Below are 15,047 nucleotides of genomic sequence, written 5' to 3'. Positions count from 1 at the left end.
TCAGGACCTCAAATCCTACCCGACCTCCAATGTGCCCGTCACAACCCCGCACCCCAAATTAAAGAACGTTCAATATACCCATCACAGGACCTCAAATCCTACCCGACCTCCAATGTGCCCGTCACAGCCCCGCACCCCATATTAAAGAACGTTCAATATACCCATCACAGGACCTCAAATCCTACCCGACCTCCAATGTGCCCGTCACAACCCCGCACCCCAAATTAAAGAACGTTCAATATACCCATCTCAGGACCTCAAATCCTACCCGACCTCCAATGTGCCCGTCACAGCCCCGCACCCCAAATTAAAGAACGTTCAATATACCCATCACAGGACCTCAAATCCTACCCGACCTCCAATGTGCCCGTCACAGCCCCGCACCCCAAATTAAAGAACGTTCAATATACCCATCTCAGGACCTCAAATCCTACCCGACCTCCAATGTGCCCGTCACAGCCCCGCACCCCAAATTAAAGAACGTTCAATATACCCATCACAGGACCTCAAATCCTACCCGACCTCCAATGTGCCCGTCACAACCCCGCACCCCAAATTAAAGAACGTTCAATATACCCATCACAGGACCTCAAATCCTACCCGACCTCCAATGTGCCCGTCACAACCCCGCACCCCAAATTAAAGAACGTTCAATATACCCATCACAGGACCTCAAATCCTACCCGACCTCCAATGTGCCCGTCACAGCCCCGCACCCCAAATTAAAGAACGTTCAATATACCCATCACAGGACCTCAAATCCTACCCGACCTCCAATGTGCCCGTCACAACCCCGCACCCCAAATTAAAGAACGTTCAATATACCCATCACAGGACCTCAAATCCTACCCGACCTCCAATGTGCCCGTCACAACCCCGCACCCCAAATTAAAGAACGTTCAATATACCCATCACAGGACCTCAAATCCTACCCGACCTCCAATGTGCCCATCACAGCCCTGCACCCCAAATTAAAGAACGTTCAATATACCCATCTCAGGACCTCAAATCCTACCCGACCTCCAATGTGCCCGTCACAACCCGCACCCCAAATTAAAGAACGTTCAATATACCCATCTCAGGACCTCAAATCCTACCCGACCTCCAATGTGCCCGTCACAACCCCGCACCCCAAATTAAAGAACGTTCAATATACCCATCACAGGACCTCAAATCCTACCCGACCTCCAATGTGCCCGTCACAACCCCGCACCCCAAATTAAAGAACGTTCAATATACCCATCTCAGGGCCTCAAATCCTACCCGACCTCCAATGTGCCCGTCACAACCCCGCACCCCAAATTAAAGAACGTTCAATATACCCATCACAGGACCTCAAATCCTACCCGACCTCCAATGTGCCCGTCACAACCCCGCACCCCAAATTAAAGAACGTTCAATATACCCATCACAGGAACTCAAATCCTACCCGACCTCCAATGTGCCCGTCACAACCCCGCACCCCAAATTAAAGAACGTTCAATATACCCATCACAGGAACTCAAATCCTACCCGACCTCCAATGTGCCCGTCACAGCCCCGCACCCCAAATTAGAGAACGTTCAATATACCCATCACAGGAACTCAAATCCTACCCGACCTCCAATGTGCCCGTCACAACCCCGCACCCCAAATTAAAGAACGTTCAATATACCCATCACAGGAACTCAAATCCTACCCGACCTCCAATGTGCCCGTCACAGCCCCGCACCCCAAATTAGAGAACGTTCAATATACCCATCACAGGAACTCAAATCCTACCCGACCTCCAATGTGCCCGTCACAACCCCGCACCCCAAATTAAAGAACGTTCAATATACCCATCACAGGAACTCAAATCCTACCCGACCTCCAATGTGCCCGTCACAGCCCCGCACCCCAAATTAGAGAACGTTCAATATACCCATCACAGGACCTCAAATCCTACCCGACCTCCAATGTGCCCGTCACAACCCCGCACCCCAAATTAAAGAACGTTCAATATACCCATCACAGGACCTCAAATCCTACCCGACCTCCAATGTGCCCGTCACAGCCCCTCACCCCAAATTAAAGAACGTTCAATATACCCATCACAGGAACTCAAATCCTACCCGACCTCCAATGTGCCCGTCACAGCCCCGCACCCCAAATTAAAGAACGTTCAATATACCCATCACAGGACCTCAAATCCTACCCGACCTCCAATGTGCCCGTCACAGCCCCGCACCCCAAATTAGAGAACGTTCAATATACCCATCACAGGACCTCAAATCCTACCCGACCTCCAATGTGCCCATCACAGCCCCGCACCCCATATTAAAGAACGTTCAATATACCCATCACAGGAACTCAAATCCTACCCGACCTCCAATGTGCCCGTCACAACCCCGCACCCCAAATTAAAGAACGTTCAATATACCCATCACAGGAACTCAAATCCTACCCGACCTCCAATGTGCCCGTCACAGCCCCGCACCCCAAATTAGAGAACGTTCAATATACCCATCACAGGAACTCAAATCCTACCCGACCTCCAATGTGCCCGTCACAACTCCGCACCCCAAATTAAAGAACGTTCAATATACCCATCACAGGACCTCAAATCCTACCCGACCTCCAATGTGCCCGTCACAGCCCCTCACCCCAAATTAAAGAACGTTCAATATACCCATCACAGGAACTCAAATCCTACCCGACCTCCAATGTGCCCGTCACAGCCCCGCACCCCAAATTAAAGAACGTTCAATATACCCATCTCAGGACCTCAAATCCTACCCGACCTCCAATGTGCCCGTCACAGCCCCGCACCCCAAATTAAAGAACGTTCAATATACCCATCTCAGGACCTCAAATCCTACCCGACCTCCAATGTGCCCGTCACAGCCCCGCACCCCAAATTAGAGAACGTTCAATATACCCATCACAGGGCCAGTACCCCAAATGGCTTCATATAATGGAAGCATGTAATGCCAATTGCAGGGGTGGTACCCCAAATCCCAATGGCTTTATATAATGGGAGCATCTGATTCCCATCGCAGGGCTGGTACCCCAAAATCCAACCTATCTTTATTTAAAGAAAGTGCTGTATACCCATCACACACGTGGCTTTTTAACCACTTGACCCCCCCCCCCTCCCCCACGCCTTTATCTGACATTTGTTTACATTTACAAATCTGTATTGTTTGCTAGAAACATTTCTTAGAACCCCCCAAACATTATATATTTTTAAAGCATATTGCATAGAGCAGTGGTCTCCAAACTGCGGCCCTGGGGCCGGGTGCGGCACTTTGCTTGCCTTTATCCGGCTCTTGAGGAATTCTTCTTGCCACTGACACCAACAATGAGGCCCTATTCCCCCCCCCCCACTGACACCAACAATGAGGCCCTACCCCCCCCCCCCCCACTGACACCAACAATAAAGGCCCTATCCCCCTCCACTGACACCAACAATGAGGCCCTACCCCCCCCCCCACTGACACCAACAATGAGGCCCTACCCCCCCCCCCACTGACACCAACAATGAGGCCCTATTCCCCCCCCCCCCACTGACACCAACAATGAGGCCCTATTCCCCCCCCCACTGACACCAACAATGAGGCCCTATCCCCCCTCCACTGACACCAACAATGAGGCCCTACCCCCCCCCCCCACTGACACCAACAATGAGGCCCTACCCCCCCCCCCCACTGACACCAACAATGAGGCCCTATTCCCCCCCCCACTGACACCAACAATGAGGCCCTATTCCCCCCCCCCACTGACACCAACAATGAGGCCCTACCCCCCCCCACTGACACCAACAATGAGGCCCTATTCCCCCCCCCACTGACACCAACAATGAGGCCCTATCCCCCCTCCACTGACACCAACAATGAGGCCCTACCCCCCCCCCCCACTGACACCAACAATGAGGCCCTATCCCCCCCCCCCCCACTGACACCAACAATGAGGCCCTATTCCCCCCCCCACTGACACCAACAATGAGGCCCTATTCCCCCCCCCCACTGACACCAACAATGAGGCCCTATTCCCCCCCCCCACTGACACCAACAATGAGGCCCTATTCCCCCCCCCCCCCCACTGACACCAACAATGAGGCCCTATTCCCCCCCCCCCACTGACACCAACAATGAGGCCCTATTCCCCCCCCACTGACACCAACAATGAGGCCCTATTCCCCCCCCCCCCACTGACACCAACAATGAGGCCCTATTCCCCCCCCCCACTGACACCAACAATGAGGCCCTATTCCCCCCCCCACTGACACCAACAATGAGGCCCTATTCCCCCCCCCCCACTGACACCAACAATGAGGCCCTATTCCCCCCCCCACTGACACCAACAATGAGGCCCTATTCCCCCCCCCACTGACACCAACAATGAGGCCCTATTCCCCCCCCCACTGACACCAACAATGAGGCCCTACCCCCCCCCCCACTGACACCAACAATGAGGCCCTATTCCCCCCCCACTGACACCAACAATGAGGCCCTATTCCCCCCTCCACTGACACCAACAATGAGGCCCTACCCCCCCCCCCACTGACACCAACAATGAGGCCCTATTCCCCCCCCCACTGACACCAACAATGAGGCCCTATTCCCCCCCCCACTGACACCAACAATGAGGCCCTATTCCCCCCCCCACTGACACGAACAATGAGGCCCTATTCCCCCCCCCCCCACTGACACCAACAATGAGGCCCTATTCCCGCCCCCCCCCCACTGACACCAACAATGAGGCCCTATTCCCCCCCCCCCCACTGACACCAACAATGAGGCCCTATTCCCCCCCCACTGACACCAACAATGAGGCCCTATTCCCCCCCCCCCCCCCCACTGACACCAACAATGAGGCCCTATTCCCCCCCCCCCACTGACACCAACAATGAGGCCCTATTTCCCCCCCCCCCACTGACACCAACAATGAGGCCCTATTCCCCCCCCCCCCCACTGACACCAACAATGAGGCCCTATCCCCCCCCCACTGACACCAACAATGAGGCCCTATTCCCCCCCCCACTGACACCAACAATGAGGCCCTATCCCCCCCCACTGACACCAACAATGAGGCCCTATTCCCCCCCCCACTGACACCAACAATGAGGCCCTATCCCCCCCCCCCCACACACTGACACCAACAATGAGGCCCTATCCCCCCCCCCACTGACACCAACAACGAGGCCCTATTCCCCCCCCACTGACACCAACAATGAGGCCCTCTTCCCCCCTCCCACTGACACCAACAATGAGGCCCTATTCCCCCCCCCCACTGACACCAACAATGAGGCCCTATTCCCCCCCCTCCACTGACAACAACAATGAGGCCCTATCCCCCCCCCCCACTGACACCAACAATGAGGCCCTATTCCCCCCCCCACTGACACCAACAATGAGGCCCTATTTCCCCCCCCCCCCCACTGACACCAACAATGAGGCCCTATTCCCCCCCCCCCACACTGACACCAACAATGAGGCCCTATTCTCCCCCCCCCCACTGACACCAACAATGAGGCCCTATTCCCCCCCCCCACTGACACCAACAATGAGGCCCTATCCCCCCCCCCCCCACTGACACCAACAATGAGGCCCTATCCCCCCCCCCCACTGACACCAACAATGAGGCCCTATTCCCCCCCCTCAACTGACAACAACAATGAGGCCCTATTCCCCCCCCCCCACTGACACCAACAATGAGGCCCTATTCCCCCCCCCCCACACTGACACCAACAATGAGGCCCTATTCTCCCCCCCCACTGACACCAACAATGAGGCCCTATTCCCCCCCCTCCACTGACACCAACAATGAGGCCCTATCCCCCCCCCACTGACACCAACAATGAGGCCCTATTCCCCCCCCCCCCACTGACACCAACAATGAGGCCCTATTCCCCCCCCCACTGACACCAACAATGAGGCCCTATTCCCCCCCCACTGACACCAACAATGAGGCCCTATTCCCCCCCGACTGACACCAACAATGAGGCCCTATCCCCCCCCCCCCCCACTGACACCAACAATGAGGCCCTATTCCCCCCCCCACTGACACCAACAATGAGGCCCTATCCCCCCCCCACTGACACCAACAATGAGGCCCCACTCTCCCCCCCCCCCCCACTGACACCATCAATGAGGTCCTACCCCCCCCACTGACACCAACAATGAGGCCCTATCCCCCCCACTGACACCAACAATGAGGCCCTATTTCCCCCCACTGACACCAACAATGAGGCCCTATTCCCCCCCCACTGACACCAACAATGAGGCCCTACCCCCCCCCCACTGACACCAACAATGAGGCCCTATCCCCCCTCCCCACTGACACCAACAATGAGGTCCTACCCCCCCCCCACTGACACCAACAATGAGGGCCTATTCCCCCCCCCCCACTGACACCAACAATGAGGCCCTATCCCCCCCCCCCACTGACACCAACAATGAGGCCCTATTCCCCCCCCCTGACACCAACAATGAGGCCCTATCCCCCCCCCACCCCCCCCACTGACACCAACAATGAGGTCCTACCCCCCCCCCCCACTGACACCAACAATGAGGCCCTATCTCCCCCCACTGACACCAACAATGAGGCCCTATCCCCCCCCCCCTGACACCAACAACGAGGCCCTATCCCCCCCCACTGACACCAACAATGAGGCCCTATCCCCCCCCCCCACTGACACCAACAATGAGGCCCTATCCCCCCCACTGACACCAACAATGAGGCCCTATTCCCCCCTCCTGACACCAACAATGAGGCCCTATCCCCCCCCACTGACACCAACAATGAGGCCCTATTCCCCCCCCCACTGACACCAACAATGAGGCCCTATCCCCCCCCCCAACTGACACCAACAATGAGGCCCTATTCCCCCCCCTGACACCAACAATGAGGCCCTATCCCCCCCCACTGACACCAACAATGAGGCCCTATTCCCCCCCCCCCCACTGACACCAACAATGAGGCCCTATCCCCCCCCCCCCAACTGACACCAACAATGAGGCCCTATCTCCCCCCACTGACACCAACAATGATCCCCCCCCCCCCTGACACCAACAACGAGGCCCTATCCCCCCCCACTGACACCAACAATGAGGCCCTATCCCCCCCCCCCACTGACACCAACAATGAGGCCCTATCCCCCCCACTGACACCAACAATGAGGCCCTATTCCCCCCTCCTGACACCAACAATGAGGCCCTATCCCCCCCCACTGACACCAACAATGAGGCCCTATTCCCCCCCCCACTGACACCAACAATGAGGCCCTATCCCCCCCCCAACTGACACCAACAATGAGGCCCTATTCCCCCCCCTGACACCAACAATGAGGCCCTATCCCCCCCCACTGACACCAACAATGAGGCCCTATTCCCCCCCCCCCACTGACACCAACAATGAGGCCCTATCCCCCCCCCCCCAACTGACACCAACTATGAGGCCCTATCCCCCCCCCCACTGACACCAACAATGAGACCCTATTCCCCCCCTTGACACCAACAATGAGGCCCTATCCCCCCCCACTGACACCAACAATAAGGGCCCCATTCCCCCCCCCCACTGACACCAACAATGAGGCCCTATCCCCCCCCCACTGACACCAACAATGAGGCCCTATCCCCCCACTGACACCAACAATGAGGCCCTATTCCCCCCTCCCACTGACACCAACAATGAGGCCCTATCCCCCCCCCCCCACCAACAATGAGGCCCTATCCCCCCCCCCACCAACAATGAGGCCATATCCCCCCCCCCCCCCTGACACCAACAATGAGGCCCTATCCCCCCCCCACCAACAATGAGGCCCTATTCTCCCCCACTGACACCAACAATGAGGCCCTATTCCCCCCCTGACACCAACAATGAGGCCCTATCCCCCCCCCCCACCAACAATGAGGCCCTATTCCCCCCCCACTGACACCAACAATGAGGCCCTATCCCCCCCCCCCCCCACTGACACCAACAATGAGGCCCTATCCCCCCTCCACTGACACCAACAATGAGGCCCTATCCCCCCCCCCTGACACCAACAATGAGGCCCTATCCCCCCCCCCCACTGACACCAACAATGAGGCCCTATTCCCCCCCACTGACACCAACAATGAGGCCCTATCCCCCCCCACTGACACCAACAATGAGGCCCTATTCCCCTCCCCCCACTGACACCAACAATGAGGCCCTATTCCCCCCCACTGACACCAACAATGAGGCCCTATCCCCCCCCACTGACACCAACAATGAGGCCCTATCCCCCCCCCCCACTGACACCAACAATGAGGCCCTATCCCCCCCCCACACTGACAACTATTTCTCCCCCTAATACCATGGATCAGGCATTGTTTACTCCCATTGGGCACAGTACAGCCCCCCTAAAGTCTGAAGCACCGTAAATTGGCCCTTTCTTTAGAAAGTTTGGAGACCCCTGGCATAGAGAATAATATGGTGGGTGTTTCATTTTTTTATGTCACACGGTTTTTGCGCAGTGGTTTTTCAATTATTTTGAATTATAATGTAAAAAAACCCCACACAATACATAACCCAATTTTTTGTAAAATATAAAAGATGATGTTACGCCAAGTAAATAGATACCAAACATGTCACGCTTTAAAACTGCGCATGCCCGTGCAATGGCAACAAACGACATACATTTTACTGTCTATAGGCAACGCTTTAAAAGGCCTTTACAGGTCACCACTTTAGATGTACAGAGGAGGTCTGGTATTAGAAATACTGTCCATGATCTGATGTTAGTGCCAATACCTCACATTTGTGGGACTAGATTTATGGTAGATTTATAGATGGTACAGGAGGTATAGATGTATGGGAGGTACAGAGGTATAGATGTATGGATGGTACGGGAGGTATAGATGTATGGGGGGTATAGATATATAGATGGTACGGGAGGTATAGATGTATGGGGGGTATAGATATATAGATGGTACGGGAAGTATAGATGTATGGGGGGTATAGATTTATAGATGGTACGGGAGGTATAGATGTATGGGGGGTATAGATGTATGGATGGTACGGGAGGTATAGACGTATGGGGGGTATAGATATATAGATGGTATGGGAAGTACAGATGTATGGGGGGGTATAGATTTATGGATTGTACAGTAAGTATAGATGTATGGGGGGTATAGATTTATGGATTGTACAGTAAGTATAGATGTATGGGGGGTATAGATTTATGGATGGTACGGGAAGTATAGATGTATGGGGGGTATAGATGTATGGATGGTACGGGAGGTATAGATGTATGGGGGGTGTAGATTTATGGATGGTACAGAGGTATTGATGTATGGGGGGTATAGATTTATGGATGGTACGGGAAGTATAGATGTATGGGGGGTATAGATTTATGGATGGTACGGGAGGTATAGATGTATGGGGGGTGTAGATTTATGGATGGTACGGGAGGTATAGATGTATGGGGGGTGTAGATTTATGGATGGTACAGAGGTATAGATGTATGGGGGGTATAGATTTATGGATGGTACGGGAAGTATAGATGTATGGGGGGTATAGATTTATGGATGGTACGGGAGGTATAGATTTATGGATAGTACAGGAGGTATAGATGTATGGGGGGGTATAGATTTATGGATGGTACGGAGGGTATAGATGTATGGGGGGTGTAGATTTATGGATGGTACAGAGGTATAGATTTATGGATGGTACGGGAAGTATAGATGTATGGGGGGTATAGATTTATGGATGGTACGGGAGGTATAGATTTATGGATAGTACGGGAGGTATAGATGTATGGGGGGGTATAGATTTATGGATGGTACAGGATGTATAGATGTATGGGGGGTATAGATTTATGGATGGTACGGGAGGTATAGATGTATGGGGGGGTATAGATTTATGGATGGTACGGGAAGTATAGATGTATGGGGGATATAGATTTATGGATGGTACGGAGGGTATAGATGTATGGATGGTACAGAGGTATAGATTTATGGATGGTACAGGAAGTATAGATGTATGGGGGGTATAGATTTATGTATGGTACGGGAGGTATAGATGTATGGGGGGTATAGATTTATGGATGGTACGGGAGGTATAGATGTATGGGGGGGTATAGATTTATGGATGGTACAGGAAGTATAGATGTATGGGGGGTATAGATTTATGGATGGTACAGGAAGTATAGATGTATGGGGGGTATAGATTTATGGATGGTACGGGAGGTATAGATGTATGGGGGGGTATAGATTTATGGATGGTACGGGAAGTATAGATGTATGGGGGGGTATAGATTTATGGATGGTACGGGAGGTATAGATGTATGGGGGGTATAGATTTATGGATGGTACGGGAAGTATAGATGTATGGGGGGGTATAGATTTATGGATGGTACGGGAGGTATAGATGTATGGGGGGTGTAGATTTATGGATGGTACAGAGGTATAGATTTATGGATGGTACAGGAAGTATAGATGTATGGGGGGTATAGATTTATGGATGGTACGGGAGGTATAGATGTATGGGGGTATAGATTTATGGATGGTACGGGAGGTATAGATGTATGGGGGGTATAGATTTATGGATGGTACGGGAGGTATAGGAGTACCTCCCAGAGAACTGGAAGTCTGCAGGATCCTGGCATTGCACCCCCCGGGCAGTGTTATGGTTTATTACATAATAGATTTATTCTTCATCTGGAGGAGAATATACATCACATCTTACCTTCACCAGTCTCTTCTTCACCAGCACCAGACTACAAAACACAAAGAGGAAACCATTAGAGGAAATGACATCACAGCTGACACACACATACTGACCATATAACCTGAGCTATCAGTGTGGTCACCTACCGCCATCTACCTGTACAGAGACCGCACACCACCTCCGACTCCCTGATAGTGTGTGAGTATGTGGGGGAGGGGACAGAGTGCAAGCTCCTCTGGTACAGAGACTGATGTGACTGGCTCAGTGTTGTTTTGGAGTGTATTATAGTGCATCTAGCCATTGCACTAAATGAAATTTCAGTGCAATGCAATTTTACTCCTCCAGGTAACATTCTTCCACTAACAATGGAGGATTTGCACTCGGCTTTAAAAAGTCTCAGGACCCCTCAACCACTTTAAGACCCCCCACATTACATTTATGTCATTATTTTGACATTAAATACCGTTTTTAAGGGATCACTTTTACAGAAGTTGCCCCCTCTCTCTTCCCGGTCATCTCTGGGCTTACCGGACCTGTCGTTTAGCCCGGAGCCGATCCAATCTGTTGCTGGGCAGGAAGCCGAGTGAGGGCAAGAAAGCCCCCACTCATCTCTATGCCCTTTTAACCCCCCATCAATACCAGCCTGGTATCCACAAATCTGTGCCAAGCAGGGTGGCTAAAAATCGATGATAAAAAAATACATTTAAAAAAAAACTATTATTCAATTTAAACCAGATTTTTTTTTTTATTTAAATCAGATTTTTTTCAAATTTATTAAAAAAAAATGCTTTTGGCGTAAAAATCTATCTAAGGATAGTTTTCTATTTAAGATACATAATTTTAAGATTCAGCATAAATCGCACAAAATAGGAAACATAAGGGGAATACAAAGACACTGAATTTCAAAAGAGTCAACTTCCCTAAGCTACGATCGTTGCTAGAAGATATAAATTGGGATAAAATATTAGGAACAAAGAACACGGAGGAGAGATGGGTTTGCTTTAGGAGCATATTAAATAAGGGAATTAGCCAATGCATCCCAAAGGGTAATACATTTAAAAGTGATAATAAAAGTCCTGGGTGGCTTAACGCCAACGTAAAAATGCATATAAAAGCAAAGGAGAAGGCCTTAAAAAAAAAAAAGGCTGAGGAAACATCATCAGCATTCCAACTGTACAAAGAATGCAATAAGAAATGTAAGGGTGTAGTCAAGGAGGCTAAGTTAGAACACGAAAGGCACATAGCATAGGAGAGTAAGAAAAATCCCAAGAAATTCTTTAAGTACGTAAAAAGTAAAAAGGGAGGACAGACCATATTGGCCCCATAAAGAATGAGGAAGGACATCTGGTTACAAAGGATGGGGAGATGGCGAAGGTATTGAATTTATTCTTCTCCTCAGTCTTCACGAGTGAATCGGGGGGCTTCAGTAACCAAAACTGCAGTGTTTATCCTCAAGACACAACACAGGAAGCACCTCCATGGTTAACAGAGGACAGAATTCAAATTAGACTTGGGAAATTTAACATTAATAAATCACCGGGACTAGATGGCTTGCATCCGAGGGTACTTAGGGAACTCAGTCAAGTGATTGCCAGACCGTTGTTCCTAATTTTTACTGACAGTCTACTGACTGGAATGGTACCAGCTGATTGGAGAAAAGCCAATGTAGCACCAATATTTAAAAAAGGGCCCAAAATACATCCCTGGGAATTACAGACCAGTTAGCCTAACATCAATAGTATGTAAACTCTTGGAGGGGATGATAAGGGACTATATACAAGATTTTAGTAATAAGAATGATATCATTAGCAGTAATCAGCATGGATTCATGAAGAATCGTTCTTGCCAAACCAATCTATTAACCTTCTATGAGGAGGTGAGTTGCCATCTAGATAAAGGAAGGCTCGTAGACGTGGTGTATCTGGATTTTGCAAAAGCATTTGACACAGTTCCCCATAAACGTTTACTGTACAAAATAAGGTCCGTTGGCATGGACCATAGGGTGAGTACATGGATTGAAAACTGGCTACAAGGGCGAGTTCAGAGGGTGGTGATAAATGGGGAGTACTCAGAATGGTCAGGGGTGGGTAGTGGGGTCCCCCAGGGTTCTGTGCTGGGACCAATCCTGTTTAATTTGTTCATAAACGATCTGGAGGATGGGATAAACAGTTCAATCTCTGTGTTTTCACACAATACTAAGCTAAGCGGGGCAATCATTTCTCCGCGGGATGTGGAAACCTTACAAGAAGATCTGAACAAATTAATGGGGTGGGCATGAAATGGACCTTAGTTATGTACCATGAGGCTGTATATTCTGCAATATTTAAATTTTTGGTAAACTCATTCAACGAATCCAAGCTCTGCAAGCTGAGATAGCACGCAATGCATTGATATAGTCACACAATGTCACAGTAACCATGAGATAAAACAAAGTTTAGGAATATTCCTCTATGTACACTACAAACTGTATGATTAAATCTGTTCTGATATCGCCGTTTTACTAACCTGACAGCTTATTATTCTAAATATGTAAGAAGTGGTCCCCCAAAGAAGGATTGGGATTTTAAGGGCAACTGGATAACGGCACACAACCAAGTAATGATTTATAACAAATTGTCATTTACTAAATATTATAAAAAGCCAATATCTGCATCGAAATTGCAATTTGACTATTTAAGAACAACATCAGAATATACAAAAAATACACTTGGTACAAATAAGTATTGTCTCCTAGATGGAAAATATTATTATATTACACGTTACATATCGCCGCACACAGCGGAGTGAGAGCGATAATTCTAACACCAGACCTCCTCCATAACACTAAACTGATACCTATAGGGGGCTTCTGAACATCCCCTATAGAAAATATAGGGTACTAAAAAGGAGAAGTCCAGCTTGAGCTGGTTTGGCTGGGCTTCTCCTCCGTTTTGTACTCCTGTGACCCATTTTCAGCAGAGAGTGTTCTGAAGTCCGCTCTCTGCTGACGTCACTGGAATCAGTCGAGGTACAGCGTCATCCCGACAATAAAGTCTGGATCCACCAGGTGCCTGGACTGACACCCGCCTCAGCCTTTCAGCGAGCCGCTCCCCGCCCCTCCACAGCTCAGTGCTCCAGTGAGCGTAGGGGGCAGCAGAGCGGGGAGAGATGCTGATTGACAGTCAGCAGCTCTCTGCTCGGGGAGCTGAGAGAACTGAGACAATCGGCGATGTTCGATCGCTCGGTTCTCAGTGCAGAGGCGCAGGGGGACAGATGCAGCATCCACCGAGGTAAGTATGATTCTACAATAAGCCCCAAACCCATACTTCTCTTTGAAGTTTGACGCCATTTCACGGGCGCACAAAAATGTAACGTTTGGCATGTTGGGTATCTATTTACTCGGTGCAACCTCGTCTTGTATATTTTACCAAAAATTTGGTTAATTTATTGCATTTGTTTGCCCTAAAATTCACGTTACTATTTTTTTTTACTGAAATTTTGCGTTTCCCAGACCTTTGTGGCAATATCGTGTGACATAAAAAAAAAAAAAAAATCGGAACTACCGCTATTTTGTTCTCTAGGGTGTCTGCTTTCAAAAAATATATAATATTTGGGGGTTTTGTGTTATCTTCAGGCCTAAAATGATTTTTTAAAGATGTGTGCAGAGGCGGAGCAAACAGCAGTTCAGAGGAGGAGCAAACAGCGGTTCAGAGGAGGAGCAAACAGCGGTTCAGAGGAGGAGCAAACAGCAGTTCAGAGGAGGAGCAAACAGCGGTTCAGAGGAGGAGCAAACAGCAGGTCAGAGGAGGAGCAAAAAGCGGGTCAGAGGAGGAGCAAACAGTGGGTCAGAGGCAAACAGCGGGTGAGAGGAGGAGCAAACAGCAGGTCAGAGGAGGAGCAAAAAGCGGGTCAGAGGAGGAGCAAACAGTGGGTCAGAGGAGGAGCAAACAGTGGGTCAGAGGAGGAGCAAACAGTGGGTCAGAGGAGGAGCAAACAGCGAGTCAGAGGAGGAGCAAACAGTGGGTCAGAGGAGGAGCCAACAGCGGGTCAGAGGCAAACACGGGTCAGAGGATGAGCAAACAGCAGGTCAGAGGAGGAGCAAACAGTGGGTCAGAGGCAAACAGCGGGTGAGAGGAGGAGCAAACAGCAGGTCAGAGGAGGAGCAAACAGTGGGTCAGAGGCAAACAGCGGGTGAGAGGAGGAGCAAACAGCAGGTCAGAGGAGGAGCAAAAAGCGGGTCAGAGGAGGAGCAAACAGTGGGTCAGAGGAGGAGCAAACAGTGGGTCAGAGGAGGAGCAAACAGTGGGTCAGAGGAGGAGCAAACAGCGGGTCAGAGGAGGAGCCAACAGTGGGTCAGAGGAGGAGCAAACAGCGAGTCAGAGGAGGAGCAAACAGTGGGTCAGAGGAGGAGC

The 15,047-nt window shown here is 50.8% G+C and overlaps 1 protein-coding gene across 1 annotated transcript in view; it reads right to left on the bottom strand.

The window, feature by feature from the left end:
- Positions 1-15,047, bottom strand: part of LMLN (leishmanolysin like peptidase) — an 87,069-nt gene that overhangs the window by 28,838 nt on the left and 43,184 nt on the right. Inside the window, exon 3 of the mRNA XM_073634512.1 lies at positions 10,675-10,705. Within this exon, the coding sequence (XP_073490613.1) occupies positions 10,675-10,705 (31 nt within the window). The remainder of the gene's footprint in view (positions 1-10,674; positions 10,706-15,047) is intronic.

This window comes from Aquarana catesbeiana, linkage group LG06, assembly GCF_042186555.1.
Source record: "Aquarana catesbeiana isolate 2022-GZ linkage group LG06, ASM4218655v1, whole genome shotgun sequence".
NCBI classification, from domain to species: domain Eukaryota; kingdom Metazoa; phylum Chordata; class Amphibia; order Anura; family Ranidae; genus Aquarana; species Aquarana catesbeiana.
Note: the sequence above shows the minus strand (reverse complement) of the source record. Positions and strands in the feature narration are given on the sequence as shown.